General features: G+C 33.3%; 1 protein-coding gene across 2 annotated transcripts in view; it reads right to left on the bottom strand.

Moving 5' to 3' along the window:
- Positions 1 to 16,420, bottom strand: part of TMF1 (TATA element modulatory factor 1) — a 29,605-nt gene that overhangs the window by 11,589 nt on the left and 1,596 nt on the right. For both annotated transcript variants that reach the window (XM_007105914.4, XM_055079437.1), the window contains exons 2-8: positions 13,513 to 14,717; positions 11,652 to 11,755; positions 10,875 to 11,001; positions 8,501 to 8,606; positions 4,173 to 4,315; positions 3,627 to 3,793; positions 3,175 to 3,331 (exon numbers count right to left, since the gene is read on the bottom strand). In XM_007105914.4, coding sequence (XP_007105976.1) covers positions 3,175 to 3,331; positions 3,627 to 3,793; positions 4,173 to 4,315; positions 8,501 to 8,606; positions 10,875 to 11,001; positions 11,652 to 11,755; positions 13,513 to 14,717 — 2,009 coding nt within the window. The remainder of the gene's footprint in view (positions 1 to 3,174; positions 3,332 to 3,626; positions 3,794 to 4,172; positions 4,316 to 8,500; positions 8,607 to 10,874; positions 11,002 to 11,651; positions 11,756 to 13,512; positions 14,718 to 16,420) is intronic.

Raw genomic sequence — 16,420 nt, 5'->3', positions numbered from 1 at the left:
ATAAGGAGCACACACACACACACACACACACACAAAGCATATAAATATGTACAAGGCCCAGCCACTGCCATACAATATAGGAGGAAAGACAATGCATCCATAAACGTTCGCAGTGTAAGGCAGGATGTGATAGGAGCTATATGAGCTATAACAACTAGCTGCTATATTCATACACAGCTGCACAGGTTGTAAACTGCTACAGCCTTTTTGGAAAGCGTTATGGCAACATAATCATCAAACTTCTTACATTCTTTCATCTGATCGTCCTAGTCCTGAGAATTTACTCTATGGAAGCAGATCTGTAAACATACAAAGATGGTCTCTACACTGTTAGCTAGACTAACAAAAACAAAACAAGAAATATTGTTAATATCTATTAGCAGTCATTTATTTTTGCAAATGTGGATACAACATGAATATACCCAATAAAAATTTAAATGAACATAAAAAACATGTAGAAATGTACAACTTAATCTTAAATGAAAATACTATAAAATTATATATATATATCAATTATAAAAAATAGATACATTGAAATAAGGACAAGAAGTTAATACACAAAACTGGCAGGACTTGTAAAAGGTGATGATTTTTTGAATGGTAACCCCATATACTCTCTATCTCCCATTCCCCCAATTTTTTGTTATTATGTTCGAGTACTTTTAATTTAAAATATTAATATTTTATCTATCCCAGTGAGGGAGTGGCAGAAGCACAAGGGGTGTATGGACCATGGTGTAATTTACAACAGCAAAATATCGGAAACAACCCAAATATCCATTGATAGGAACTGACTGAATGGTATATTCACACAATGATATACTATAAAACTATAAAAAGGAATTTTTTAAAAAGCTCTATGCTCTACCATGGAATGATCACCAGGATGTTTTATTAGGTAAGTAAAGCAAGCTGTAAAACAGTATAAATAGTAAACTATATTTTATGTAGGAAGGATGAGAGAGATACAAACAAATGTGTGTATAAGTGTAGGCGTGTATATATATGTTGGGGTATATAAGTAAATGTAGATATGTATGTTTTCTTGCATTTACAAATAGAAACACTAATAAAATGGTTATTTACAGGCAAAGAAAGGGAATAGGGAGGGGCTAAGTTGTAAGTAAATGTTATCTTAATATATTTCGTTATACAGCTTTCACACTTTGGAATCACGTAAATGTTTTACATATCCCTGTGAAATTAAATCAAAAGTGCACTGAGGTCAATGAGGGAAGAATAGTCTTTTCAACAAGTAGTGCTGGAACAATTTGATATTCACATGTAAAAGATCTAAATGTGAGAACTAAGACTATAAAAACTGCAAAAAGAAACAGGTGAAAACCTGCATGATGTTGAATTAGGCAACAGTCTCTTAAATGTGACGCCCAAAACACAAGCAACAAAAGAAAAAATAGGTAAGCTGTACTTCATCAAAATTTATTGAACTTTTGTATATCAAAGGACACTATGAAGAAAGTGAAAGACAACCTATAGAATGGGAGAAAATATTTGCAAATCCTACATTTGATAAGGGTCTAATATGCAGAATATATAAAGAACTCTTACAAATGAACAATAAAAAGATAATATAAAAAATGGGCAAAGGATTTAAACATTTGAATAAATTTCTCCAAAGGAGATACAAAAATGGTCAATAAGCACATAAAAAGATGCTCAACATCATTAATCATTAAGGGAATGTAAATCAATACCACACTCAGATACCATTTTACACCCCTAAAAGGGCTATAATGAAAAAAACAAAAAAAGACAAAGACAAATACTGGCAAGAATGTAGAGAAACTCATACATGGTTGGTGGGAACATAAAATGGTTTAGCAGCTGTGGAAAAGTTTGATAGTTCCTGAAAAAGTTAAACATGGGATTACCATACGACCGACCCAAGGGTATGTATCTAAGAGCATTTAAAATATGTGTTCACACAAATATTTGTAAATTAATGTTTATAGCAGCGTTATTCATAGTAACCAAAAAGTATAAAGACTTCTGGGTATATATATCCAAAGGAAATGAAAACACTAATTCGAAAAGATACAGGCACCCCAATGTTCATAGCAGCATTATTTACAATAGCCAAGATATGGAAGCAACCTAAGTGTCCATCAACAGATGAATGGAGATATATACATACATATACATATATATATATATATATATATATACACACATATATATATATATGGTGTGTGTGTGTGTATACATACATAGTATATGGTATATATATAGTGGAATATTACTCAGCCATAAAAAAAAGACTCAAATTTTGCCATGTGCAACAACATGGATGATTAGTAACATAAGTCAGAGAACAACAAATACTGTATAATATCATTTATATGTGGAATCTAAAAAATAAAACAAACTAGTAAATATAACAAAAAAGAAACAGACTCAGATTTAGAGAACAAACAAGTGGTTATCAGAGGGAAGAGAGAAGGGGGGAGGAGAAAATTAAAAGTAGGGGACTAAGAGGTACAAACTACTATGTATAAAATAAATAAGCTACAAGGATATATTGTACAACACAGGGAATATAGCCAATATTTGATAATAACTAAAAATGGAGTATAACCTTTAAAAATTGTGAATTACTACGTTGTACAACTGACATTTACATAATATTGTACATCAATCAACTACACCTCAATAAAAATAAAATTTAAAAGTGTAAATAACCCAAATATCTATCAAATGATGATTTTATAAGACAAAGCCTGACAAATGTTGGTTTTCTTCCTTCATTTGAGGTCCATGGACTCCCACAGATGCTATGAATGAGCTCAGGAGTTAAACAGATTCTCCTGAAATTATATGCAATGTTTAGTATTCTATCTGCATTCGTCCATTTCCCTGGTAAGAACATCCCTAGATTTCATAGTGTTCTCAAATAAGTCTGAAATTCCCCCCAAAAAATAAGCAATACTGGTATAATGTAAGCATCACTTTAACAACAGTTTAAAAAACACACAATTGATTAAGCTTGGCACAATCCAGTACTCTTAAGAAAATGAGCCCAACAGGATTTATACGCCCAAGAGGATTATAAAGAAAATGTAACACAACATAAGGTTTGATTCAAATTAACAGATTCTATATTTTGCAAAAGCACAAACAAAGATTTTAAAGACTAATTTTTCATCTAATGCTTACTTGAATCACTAATGTTTCTTGCTGCTGACGGGCTTCTTCTTGGGCCTTCTCCAATGCTGCAGAAAGTTCTTCTTTAGCTCTCATTTCACGACTTAGAGCAGCTTCCTGGGCCTCACTATCCTTTGCAGCATTGGCTTTGTGAAGATCAGTAAGTTCTCTTAAAAAATTAAATAGATGATTTTTAAGTTAAAATAATATAGTTAATTACATGACCAAATTAATGAAGTTTCCAGGTAGATTTCCATGAGATCTACAAAATGAGGAAGAGTTCACCACACAATAAACAGTGACTACAGTGAGGACTCTGTCGAACTTGCTTTAACCAGTCACAAGTTCATATATAGGTAAGTTTATAAATGTTACTAGTGATCAGATAAGGGAAAAAGTGTTTCTTCAACATCCTGCTCTGATAACTGATTTTAAACGAGTTGCACATTTGTTCATTTTCTTACTTGTATGCACTATCAAGAGCAGCTTGAATACTTCGGTTCTTTTCTTCAAGTTCATTCATGTCTACTTGAAGTCGGCCAAGATCCTTCTCTTGGCGTTCTACCATAGAATTTAGTTTCTTAATATTTTCTCTATGTTGTTTCTCAACCTCTTCTTTGCCATCAAGGACCTATATTATAAAAACAAAGGTATTTTTCAATAAAAAAACACCACAGGAAATAATTGTATTCCACGAATCTCAAGTATTATAATAACAAAGAAGAATCTTAACATTCACTTCTTTTTTTTTTTTTTTTTGGCCACGCCGCAGGGTATGTGATACCTTAGTTCCCTGACTGGGGACCAACCGGCGCCCCCTGCAGTGGAAGCGTGGCAGCTTAACCACTGGATTGCCAGGTAAGTCCCAACATTCACTATTAAATTGCTTGAAAACTTCTTCCCAAACAATATACCTCAATAAATCATCCCAAATGTTTTATAAACCATGGCCATATGCTCATATTGGAAGTAATAACAATATATATATGCAGAGAATGGTTAATATTTACCTGTTTTAAATGTTGTAACTCTTCTTCTAGCTCTTTAACTTTTTTGTTCAGCTTTGCAATAATATTTTCATTTTCTCTGTCTTTAGCTCTTAATTTCTTAATGATGTTAGAATTATGCAGCTGCTGTTTTGAAAGTTTTTCTCCTGGCAATGGCAAAAAAGTATAAATTCAAATAATGATGATTCTCTAAGAATGTGAATAGAATGTTTTAACTAAACAGTGACATAAAATGACAGAATATTTGAACAATCACAATGCTGTAACATTCAATGTTAAACTGATTTGGACAGCATAAGCCATGAATGTTAAAGTTACTAGGTAGAAGGATGGTGTGGGAACAGGATATTTACAGTCTTAAAGAATCACTCCCACATATTATAAATTACAAAGGGAAAAAAATGTGCTCTTACAATAGAGAAACCTGGTTACCATCTTAACCAAACATTCAGTTTTGACATCACTAATTGTGCTACAGCCTGACATTATGAGTCCACTGATGTTATGGAGTGGTAGGTACACAATATCACCTATTATATTTCTTACTAGAAATCTGATCTGAATCTAATCATGAAGAAAGTGACAAATTCCTGAACATGGGGCATTCAATGGGACAACTGGACTCTATAAAATCTTTGATATCATGAAAAAGATATCCTAGACTGCTGGAAGACTAAAAGAACATAATGGCCAAATGCAATGAACAAACTTTGACTGGATTTTGGGGCAGAACAAATAACCAGGTATGAGAGTTATTTTTAGAGACAATTGAGATAAATGATGCAATACATGCTGGAATACACTTCTGAATTAATGCTGACTTTCTTAGGTGTGATTATGATGTTGTGCTCGTCAAGGAAAAAATGTACTTGTTCTTGAGAGATGCAGACTGAAGAATTGAGGAGTAGACTACAGATTCAATGCAATTCCTATCAAAATTCCAACAGCATTTTTCACAAAAATAGAAACAACAACCCTAAAAGTCAAATGGAACTGCAAAAGACCTCAAATAGCTGAAGTAAACCTGAGCAAGAACAAAGTTGGAGGTATCACATTTCCTTATTTCAAAACATATTACTAAGCTATAGTAATCAACAGTATGGTACTGGCATAAAAACAAACATATAGGTCAATGGAACAAAATGGAGAGCCCAGAAATAATCCACGTATTTACAGACAAGTGATCTTCAACAAGGATGCCAAGAACACAAAATGAGGAAAGGACAGTCTCATCAATAAACGGTATTGGGATATGTATATTCAGAAAAATGAAATGGTACCCCATCACACATCATACACAAAAATCAACCCAAAACAGATTAAAGACTTAAATGTAAGACCTGAAACAGTAAAACTATTAGAAGAAAACATAAGGGAAAAGCTTTCTGACTTAAGTCTTGGGAATTATTTTTTGGATATAATCCCAAAAGCAAAGGCTACAAAAGCAAAAACAGACATATGAGATTGCATCAAACTAAAAAACTACTGCACAGCAAAGGAAACAACAAAGTGGAGAGACAGTATGAAGAATGGAAGAAAGTATGTGCAAACTCTACACTAATAAGGGATTCATAACCAAAATATGTAAGAAATCACAGAACTTGATAGCAAAAAAAACAATTAAGCCAATTTTGAAAATGGGCTAAAGACATGAATAGGCGTTTCTCAAAAAAGGCATACAAATGGGCAACAGGTATACAAAAAGGTGCTCAACATCACTAACCATCAAGGAAATGCAAATCAACACTAAAATGAGATGTCACCTCACGCCTGTTGGGACAGCCATTATCAAAAAGACAAAAGATAAATATTGGAGAGGATGTGAAGAGAACCCTTGTGTACTAGTGGTGGCAATGTAAATTGGTACAGCCACTATGGATAACAGTATGAAGACTCCTCAAAAAATTAAAAATAGAACTATCATATGATCACTGATCCCACTTCTGAATATATATATCCAAAAGTAATGAAATCAGTATCTCAAAGAGGTATCTGCACCCCTGTTCACTGCAGCCTTATTTACAATAGCCCAGGTATGGAAACAATCTAAGTTTCCGTCAATGGATAAATGGATAAAGAAAATGTGATACAGATAGATAGATCTATATATAGAGAGATAGACAGATATATAGGTAAAATATAAATATAGATATAAATAAAATATTATTTAGCTTTAAAAAAAAATCTTGCCATTTGTGAAAACATGGATGAACCTAGAGAATGAAATAAACCAGACACAAATATGGCATGATCTCATTTATATGTGGAATATAAAAAAGTTGAATTTGTAGAAGCAGAGAACAGAATGGTGGTTACCAAGGGCTAGTGGGTGGCGGAAATGGGGAGATGTTGGTCAAGGGGTACAAAGTTTCAATTATGTAAGATGAATATGTTCTACAGATCTAATTTACAGCATGATGGCTAAAGTTAATAGTACTGTACGGTATACCTATAACTTGCTAAGAAGAGTAGATCTTAAAAGTGTTCTCATCACAGACACAAAGTGTGTGAAGTGACTGATATATTAATTAGCTTGATTGTGGTAACCATTTCATAATATATACATATATAAAAAATCACATTGTACACCTTAAATACATACAACTTTTATTTCTCAATTATACCTCAATAAAGCTGGATAAAAAAAGAATTTAGATGTGGAATGATATGGTATCTGTCACCTACTTTCAAGTGGTTGGCAGAAGGGTAGTATATGCGTGTGCAGAAAGATATGGAGGAGATGTGGCTAGATGTTAACAGTTGATGACTCTAGGTAATGAAGTAATCAGTTACTCACTGTAACGCACTCTCAGCTTTGAGACTTTCAGCTCTTCAGCTCTGAGTTTAAAAATACTTTTAGGGTATACAGAAGCAGTATGTGAATATACCCATAGATGAAATCATTCTATTTTCTCTATAAAGAAGTTCATTAAGCAAAAGAAAACATCAGCTCACTCCCTGATTAAATTAGTAAATTCCAACAAAGTGAAATTTGATATTAATATTCTTAATAACTTTTAAAAATTATGAAACCATGTACTTAGCCGTCCCCTCAGTCTCTAATGTTGTAACACAAGACAGTATGCGACTGCAAGATGCCCTGAGATACAATTATGTGTTTCATGTGTTTTAGTGCTAAGATTGCTTTATAATTCTGTGTACCTATATTTCCCTCTCTTTAAACTGTAAGTTCCTAAAGGACAGGGAATGTGTCATATTTATTACTAAATCAAACACAATATCTGACATATTAACTGTTAAATATTAGCTGAATAAATGAAAAAGAAAAACTGGGTAAAACTAATTTTTTCAAATGAAGTGATTATTTCCAATCGTCCTCACTTACTCTGGAAATTCACGTAAGTGCAGTGATTTAAGTACAGAAATGTTCATCCCACTACTATCTGTAATATTAACATTTTAGAAATAAATGTATAACCTTAGGAAGAGTAAAACAAATTATAATATATCCATATAATGGACTTTAATACAGGCATTAATAATGGTATCAAACATTTAACGGCATAGGGAAATGTAAAAGAAAGAACACTGCAAATTAGATGTATGATCTTAATTATGTTTAAAAATGTAATAAAATGCATTAAAAAGGAACTAGAAGAAATTAATATTTCCTTATAAAATTGAATTATGATCTATTTTTTCTTTCTTCATATACTTCCTATAACTTCAAAATTTTCTGCAAGTAGCAAGCATTACTCTTATAACTAAAAAACTTTAAGAAAAAGAAAAATTTATTTAACCATCCTTTCCAAAACTACCTTCCTTCCTATGACATTACAGAAAGAAATTAATTCAATGTCCAACTGTAATGTTTTATCTCATGAAGAATCTTTAATTTTCATAACCCTGTTAATTATTAATCTTTTCATAGAGAAAGTACTTAATAACTAAAAAATTAAAACATGAATGTAAGAAAAAATTCACTATCAAATGCCAGAACAATAAAATGATAGCACATAGTACCCAAGCTAGAGATTCAGATACTACAGAAACTCCAGAATTATAACTTTCAAATATCTTGGTTTAAATGAGGGCTCTAAAACCTGTTAGCTTTCTTAGGGAAGCACAACATTCTATTTCTCAAGGAGTTATTTTTTTACCTCCCTAGAAACAAAAAGCTACATACATTATACCTCTACCTCTCTACATCTTGCTCCCCATTCTTCCATGAATTGTTGCCTACCATTTCTGATGTTTAAGTCCAAACCGTTCTTGCTTCCAATATTTTTTCATTAGGAAGCAGCAGCTAGTCACGTGGTATCTTCCTGTTCTCACAATATTTTTCATAACCAACTAAATATTTTACATACCTTCTTCCATTAACCCTCGGATCTGCTCATCTTTCTCTTTCAAAAGGTCTGCCGTTTCACTGCTATTTAATCTAGTAGCAAGTTCTTCTTTTATACTTTTGATTTCCTAATGAAAAAAGAAAGAATATGAGTAACATAAAGCATTACTCTCATTCTGGGCGTATTTTTCAATGTTTTTCCATATCCAAATAATCACATTCTCAATAAGAATCCATAAGTTTTGTACTGTTAACCTGAGTTTATATTACCTTGGTTAATTAAGAGTAAGTGAACAACTTTGAAAATGACATAGAAGACCTGAATTCAGACATAAACAGGTTTTAATATGGAAATGGAAATGAGAAGAAGTTAACTTACAATACTCTTTTTTGAGTATCTCTACACATATTTTCTACAGGTTAAGCATTATTTTTGAAACATTCAACTCGTATATTTCCATTTTTCACTGTATTCCTTTTCCTCATCTGAAACTCACCGCACTTACAAACACGTTGTGAACTGAGAGAAAAAACGTAATTTCATAAGGTTCGATCTACTTTAATAAAGCAGAGATTCAGCAGAAACATGTTAAGATATCTTTTAAAACTACAATGGAGAAGTATGGTGATATGAAACGTGTCCTATGATTTTAAACTTGGTTTTCATGATGCTCTGAAACTAAAAATAGCTAAAATAAACTAACATTTATTAGGTATTTAAACCATGCTTTGTATCCGTTATCATTTCATCCTTACAACAATCCTGGGAGGGAGGCACTTGTACTATTCAACTACACAAATAAGAAAATTAAGACTGAGAAAGCTTGAGTAAACTTTGAAGGTCAGAGAGCTATAAAGTGGTAGAGTTATAACTTAAACCCAGGTCTTTGAATCTTTAAAGCCCATGCTCTGAACTATCCACAACATTGATGTCCATTTCCAACTGTCAAAATTTCATCCATCAAGGTCCAGTAAGAATGTCATGTCTTCTATGAAATCTTCCTCAGTTCCTCTGATCAGAATTCATCCTCCATGATACCATTTCAAAGTGCTTATTCAACTGACTACTACTATACATTTGTTGACATCATTTGTCTTCCAACAGTAGAACAGCAAACTCTTCACTTAAGGTAATTAAATTCACCTTTGAATTTCCTATGGATCCTAAGCAGGGGGTTCATACATGGCAGTACACATAAAATGTGTTAAAACGTAGGACCCAAGTTTTTTCCAGCTATAATTACTGGTTTAGATCTATTTTAGATCTATAATTCAAAGTGCACTACAAAAGACAAATATTACTTAAAATCTACTTTTTGTACTGTATTCAGATGGAATAGAGCAAGAACACGAAGAGTTAAGTTGGTTAGATAGTCTCAGGTTATTATTAGTGTCTAAAATGATACTAATTAAAGTTGCTAATTAAAGCAACCAAGCAGACAGAAGTATATCATATTTCTTTTCTGTAAGAATAGATAGAGAAAAATTATAAATATTAACATTGACATTCGTCAAGAAGGGGGAAAACAACCTCAGAAGGGCAAATACTGAGAAATGTTATAATACTTGGGATACAAGCAATAATTACTAACCTTAATTGGTTACCAATATCTGAAACAGCCAACTGTTCCAAATTATAAGAATTAGAACAAATAGTTCCCAATCAGGAGCAATTTTGCTCCCAAGAGGACATTTGGCAATGTCTGGCAACATTTTCAATTATCACAACTGAGGGGGGATTAGGTTGGGGTTGAGGAGGGAAGGATGATACTGGCATCTTGTAGGTAGGGGCCTGGGATGCTGGTAAATACCCTACAATGCACAGGACAGTCCCATACAATATAAAACTATCCAGCCCAAAATGTCAGTAGTGCTGAGGTTGAGAAATCCTACATTAGAATAAATCAACATTTTATTCTAATATTCAATGTCACTAATCATTAGGAATTTTCATTTTAAAATTACTTGGACTTGAAGGAGTGTGTGTCTATATATATATATACACATATATATATATATATCTGTATATATATATGTTTGAAGCGGAAGGGAAAAATAACAAATGAGAGTAATGGTAATTTTTTAAATTTATAGAGTGCCATTTAGATTTAAGTGTTATTTATTTTGATGGACTTATCATTTATAAAAATTATTCTAAAGATCCTTGCTATATATCTTGCAAGGACTTACACATAAATTATACACATACTGGCTTAGATTTTTTTCAAAGTATCAAAAGTCTGTAATCCTAGAGGTGCGAAAAATCTAAAATTTAAGTGTTAATATACTACATGGTATCCTTTTAATCTTACTTCTTTTTTCCCGTACCAAAATAATAATGCATTCCTCAAAAAAATATGTCTCTGTAGAGTTTATTTATTTTAAACTTCCATTACCTTTTTAGCAGCATCTCTCTCTTTGCAGGCTAGCTGAACTTTCTTTTCTGCTTCTGCAATTCTTTGAGTAAACTCATCTTTCAAGGAAGAAATGCTGCTGCTCTCTTCTTTCACTCTGATCATTTCACTAAATTTAAAATAATACTGAGACTGAAAATACTTGTTTATATATTCTAAAGTTAACAGATGAGTTAGTTTGAAAAAAAAAAAAACTAACATTCTCTTCAACATACACCTTACTAAAACAGATTAATTTTAGGCCTGTTAACTTTTAAGAGAAAAATTACCTGCTTAATTTATTTTAAAACACTTCAAAGGAAACCCATTAGAAATGGAAAATGTCACCAATACATGATGTATAAAAATTACAAAAAGGTAACTAAAACTTTTCACTGTTAAATCTTAATTGTGTCACATTTTACTAATCAGCTCCTTAAAGCAAACTAGTACTCAGTATTTTTTAAACTATAATCTCAGTTTTCTCTAAATATACCTTTTAAATCTCTAATACTAATAGATTATTAATAACAAAGGGCAAGAGGTTTTTTTGTTTTTGTTTTGTAAAACACCTCTCTTCAGTGCCAGTGGTAAAAGAGTAAGATAATTTGAGGAGAAAAGTAATCTCTAAGGGTAGAATGGAAATACTATTCAATTCTCAATAATTATAAACAAGTTAAAATATAAAACATTTTAATTTAAAAAACATTCTTAAGTAATAACCAAGTGTATGGACCACTACAAAATGTGTAAAATTACTCACATTTGTAAAGTACTTACTCTTTCAGATTATCATAAGCTTCTTCTAGAAGTGCTTTTTCTTTACTAAGAGATAATAACTGAGCTTCCCTTTTATCCAGTTTCTCATTCAGAAACTCAACTGTCTGGATAAGAAGAATACACAAAAGTCCAACATTTAACTTTAAAAGACCATTTTTACATGTAGGTGAAAAAGTAAAGGCCACCAAATCACTGTAATAAATAAAACAGCAATATCTCATAAAAAGAATTAAAAACAAAACTGGAAACACAGCGGACACAGAACAGCAAGAACTCACACACAGTGGGTAGGAGGGTATAAGTTAGTACTGCAACCACCTAGCTGGTGGTTTGGTAAAACGCTTTGGAAAACAGTTAAGCAATATCTAGTTGAAGATCTACATACCCCTTCATGCAGAAAATTCTACTTTTAGGTGTACCTCAGAGGAGAAAACTCTTTCATAAGTGTATAAGAACATTTACAGCAATTCATTTGCAATAGCAAAAATGTGGGAAGAGTGTACATGACCACTAAAAAAGGAAGGGAGATGAGATGCAATCAAAAAGATCAAAGAGGGGCTTCAAAGCTTCTACGAATGTTCTCAATCTTATCTGCGTACTGGATATACAAGTGTTGGTCTCTCCATATTATTCTTCGACCCAAACATGTAACATGCAACATTTTTAGCATGATACACTGCATTTTAAAAATGAAATTAACTTTAGAAAATCGATAGGCATATAATTTTTAAATCTCCAGAATATATTAGTATAAAGCTAAGCAAAAAGGAATGGTTAGACTATCTTATTCCTTAGGTCCTGCTGAAGCAGTGATACACTTGTATATGAGGGGAGGAATGGTGCCTTTTGTACTAAAAAATAAATAAAGTCTTACCTGATTTAGGGTCTAGATTAACTTAGAAATCACTTACCTTCTAACAATAGCTCAAAAATATATTATTAATAATAAATAGTGTGCGTTTCTAGGAATTCAAACTGTTATTATAGCTAGAGCATGGCATTTTGTTTGTGAATAATATTAAACCTAGGTAACAGAATCTGGCACTTTTTTTCCTTTAAATAATTCAATACATGACACTTAGAGGACATTTCTTCAAGATATCCTGTATCTCAGAAGAGACTATTAAAGATTCCAGATCCAACTCAATTTCTACCCCTAAAAATCATAGGAAAAATGAAAACTGTGACTTAATGTTACAGAATTTACACCACTTTCCTTTTTTACATATTAGGTAAAAGCAATTTGTCATTCCTAAACAACACTTTTGATCCTTGGACATTTCCCTTTCTTATTCATTTAAGATAGCTATCAATAGGAAGTATCAAAAACAACATAAAAAACAAACAAGCAGTTAATAACAACAGAAAAACGTCAATGATCTGAGACCAAATTTTTCATTCAAGATTTGCTACAAATAATGTGAACATGCAAAATTTTTTTGATATAAGAAAAATCATATAATATTTAGATTTGTTTGAGCACCTCTATCTGCAAAGGAGTTGAAGGTATCTGTTTACATAAGAAGATAGTCCCTTGCAAACTAATAAATTAATGAGTCCAGCAATAGAGAATATTAAGGTGATAAGGACTCAACAGTAAAGGCCTAAGATGGAAACTTTTTTATGCTTAGTTATACTGAACTATCAACTTATGCTACCATACTTGCCTTCGAGAAATTTCAAATAATTTAGCATCAATAATCCTTCAAGTTTAAGATCCTTAACACAACACTTAAATTGCAAAATGCTTGTCCTTTTTAATCAGTACAAACCATTGGGCATCACTGAATATTAAAAATAAACCAATGATTTAATCTCTGAAAAGCATACCAAAAAATCCCCTTCCACTTCCTAGAGTTACCTTGATTACATCTTCCTTCTCAGAAAGTGCTTCTGGCTCACTTTCAGGAGCTTCGGGCTGCTCAGCCACCTTGTCTAGGACAGTATGCCCTTCATTTACTGGTGTAGAAGAAACCAAGATATCAGGCTGTTCACAGTTAACAGGAGTTGCACTTCGTCCACTTTCTTCCATTTCTGTTTCTTCAGTGGGCATAATTAATGTTTCATTTGCTTCTTCAGGTTTTCCTTCAACAGACTCAACTGTTTTAGCCTTTGGAGTTGAAGAATTAACTATAATAGGTACTAAAGCATATCCCTTGCCTGACAACTCATCATCTGAATTGATTTCACTTACACTACGGCTATCTAATGACTGTACACTAAACGAGTCTATTCTTTCAAAAGCATCAGATGAGCAGCAACTCTCAGTGAGTTTTTGGAAATCATCTAAACGATTATATTCAGGACAAGCAGATGCTGAGAGAAGCTGAAAGGATGTCTGCATCAAGTGCAGACTTGATTTTGAATCCGTAGTCTCTTGTCTCGAACTTGCTGAGCTCTCACTTATTACACTTTCATGATCTAAAACTTCAATATCACTAGTGGTAGAAGTACCTGATGAGAAGGTACTAACAGGAGGAGAAGGTGTATTGCTCTGTCTGTCTTCATGTTTTTGCTCCTTAGGTTCCAAAGCCATGTCCTTTGTTTCCGCTGTGAGAGGCTGTGTAGGCATATTAGATACATTTTCCCTAGTTGTTTTCACATTAATTACACTTTCAGATACTTTCAAATGTCCTGCTGACACCTTTGTATCAGATTCTTTATTAAGACTTTCTTCATGCTTGCCCTCAGTTTTAGGAGACAGAGTACTGGCTGCCAGAGTTTCCCCCGATACAAATGGAGGAGAGTCTTCTACTTTCGACTCAGCGGCTTCAGTTGTTCTTGACTGTCCAGCGTGCAAGGACTCCTGTAAGGTGCTTTTCACTTCTTCTTCTGGTCGCTGTGATTTAGCTGGTGGTTTTGATACCACTGGACTCTTCTGAATGGTCTGGACATCGGTGGGAGAGAGAAAGGCACTGAAGAAATTTTCAGATTCATCTACCACAGTTCTCCGAACTGGCTTTGTAATTGCTTTAGGAGAGGCTACCGGTTGATTCTGAGGTTCAGTGTTGGATTTTAACCCCCAGGTTGAAGTATCCCATCCTCCACTGACAGGGGGACTTATTCCTTTGACAAAAAAAATACATATATTAAAAAAGAAAAAATTATACCTATATATAAAGCATTTAAATTAGTCATTACTATAAGTCAATATAAATATGTTTTTTTAAAACCCTACAAAATACAACCCATAATTTGGACCTGTTGAAGTCCTTGCTTACTGCGTAATTAATTAGTTCATCGTTTAACTTTGGGCCTTAAAAAGGAAACCTGGTGTGCATCTGCCAGGAGGAACTAGGAGCAAAGCTGAAAGACTAGACTGAACCTGGCCTACCAGAAGCAAGTATGTTATTCCCTCCTACAACAAATTAATAAAGTAATGGTATGTGTTAATAACCAATGCTAAGTCCAAGATACATATGATGCATCTCATAATAACGGGCAGTATCTTCACTTACAGGTCATGTGTAGTCATGGCAAATAGAATCTACCTTCTAAACAATTAGTTCCATATTAATTTTATTCTTGTAATATCAAAGATAAAACACAGCTGTCAGCTAGATAGATGGCAACACTCAAAAACTGAACCGAAAATACTGGTGACAAATGTCCTTTTTCAAAGATCAAAGTAAACTGATGGGAACAGTAACTTCTAAAGGGCAAATTCATTTTCATCCACTTAATGACAAGCTCATTCTCCAAGTCCCACTCCCCAAACCTACTCTGAGAAAGTTTTGTTCTCTTGCTAAATACCGAATTATGTTAGCAATTATAGGTCATATGAATTTCAAAAATGCACTTTTAAAATTATTGCTTTTTGACAAAGACAGCAGTTTACACTAGGATTTTTTTTTTAAACACTAGAGAGAAAAAAACCATCTTCTGAGCAAAAAAGGTAATTCCAGGGCTTCCCTGGTGGCTCAGTGGTTGAGAGTCCGCCTGCCGATGCACGGGACGCGGGTTTGTGCCCCGGTCCGGGAAGATCCCACATGCCGCGGAGCGGCTGGGCCCGTTAGCCATGGCCGGTGAGCCTGCGCGTCCGGAGCCTGTGCTCCACAACGGGAGAGGCCACAACAGTGAGAGGCCCGCGTACGGCAAAAAAAAAAAAAAGTTAATTCTATCAGTCATACAAATAATATGTTACTGAAAAACCCGATGATAAACAAAAAATGACATATTTGCTAAAATATTTAAAGCATTTCTTTAAAAAAATTTCTTCCATTTCTAAATTCAAAAGTAGCTGAGCAGAATCATCAGAAACCGCAAACACTTAAAAGCTGGTGGGCAGAGCACATGTACCTAAAAGCTTCTAAAAGCTAACAAGCCCAATACTAAATTCTATCCTTTAATATGACTTCGGAGATAAGTAGGCAATTTTAGCTTGGGGATACAGTTTTACATCCATTTGTTCAGTATATCAGAACGGTGAAAAAAACGAGAAAACAAAATTAAAGACACAAAGGAACAAGCAAAATAAAATCTGCTGATTAGTTTAATTTATTGTCATGGAAACGAATGACAGAAGTCTAATTTGCCTGTTGGAGAAAGCTTTATATAAATCGCAGGGTTATGTGATATCCACTTAAATCACTCCATTCTGAAGACTGGTCATTTTTGAGTGACGGCGACGTAAAACATAGGTGATCAGTCAACATTTACGGCATTTCACTAAGACCTGAGTCTATTCTGGATAACTTATTTAAAAAAAAAAAAAAAAAAAAAAAAAGAGGGCTTCCCTGGTGGCGCAGTGGTTGGGAGTCCGCCTGCCG

This window comes from Physeter macrocephalus, chromosome 18 (assembly GCF_002837175.3).
Source record: "Physeter macrocephalus isolate SW-GA chromosome 18, ASM283717v5, whole genome shotgun sequence".
In the NCBI taxonomy this organism is placed as follows: domain Eukaryota; kingdom Metazoa; phylum Chordata; class Mammalia; order Artiodactyla; family Physeteridae; genus Physeter; species Physeter macrocephalus.
The sequence above is the reverse complement of the archived record's forward strand: the minus strand, read 5'-3'. Positions and strand labels throughout refer to the sequence as shown.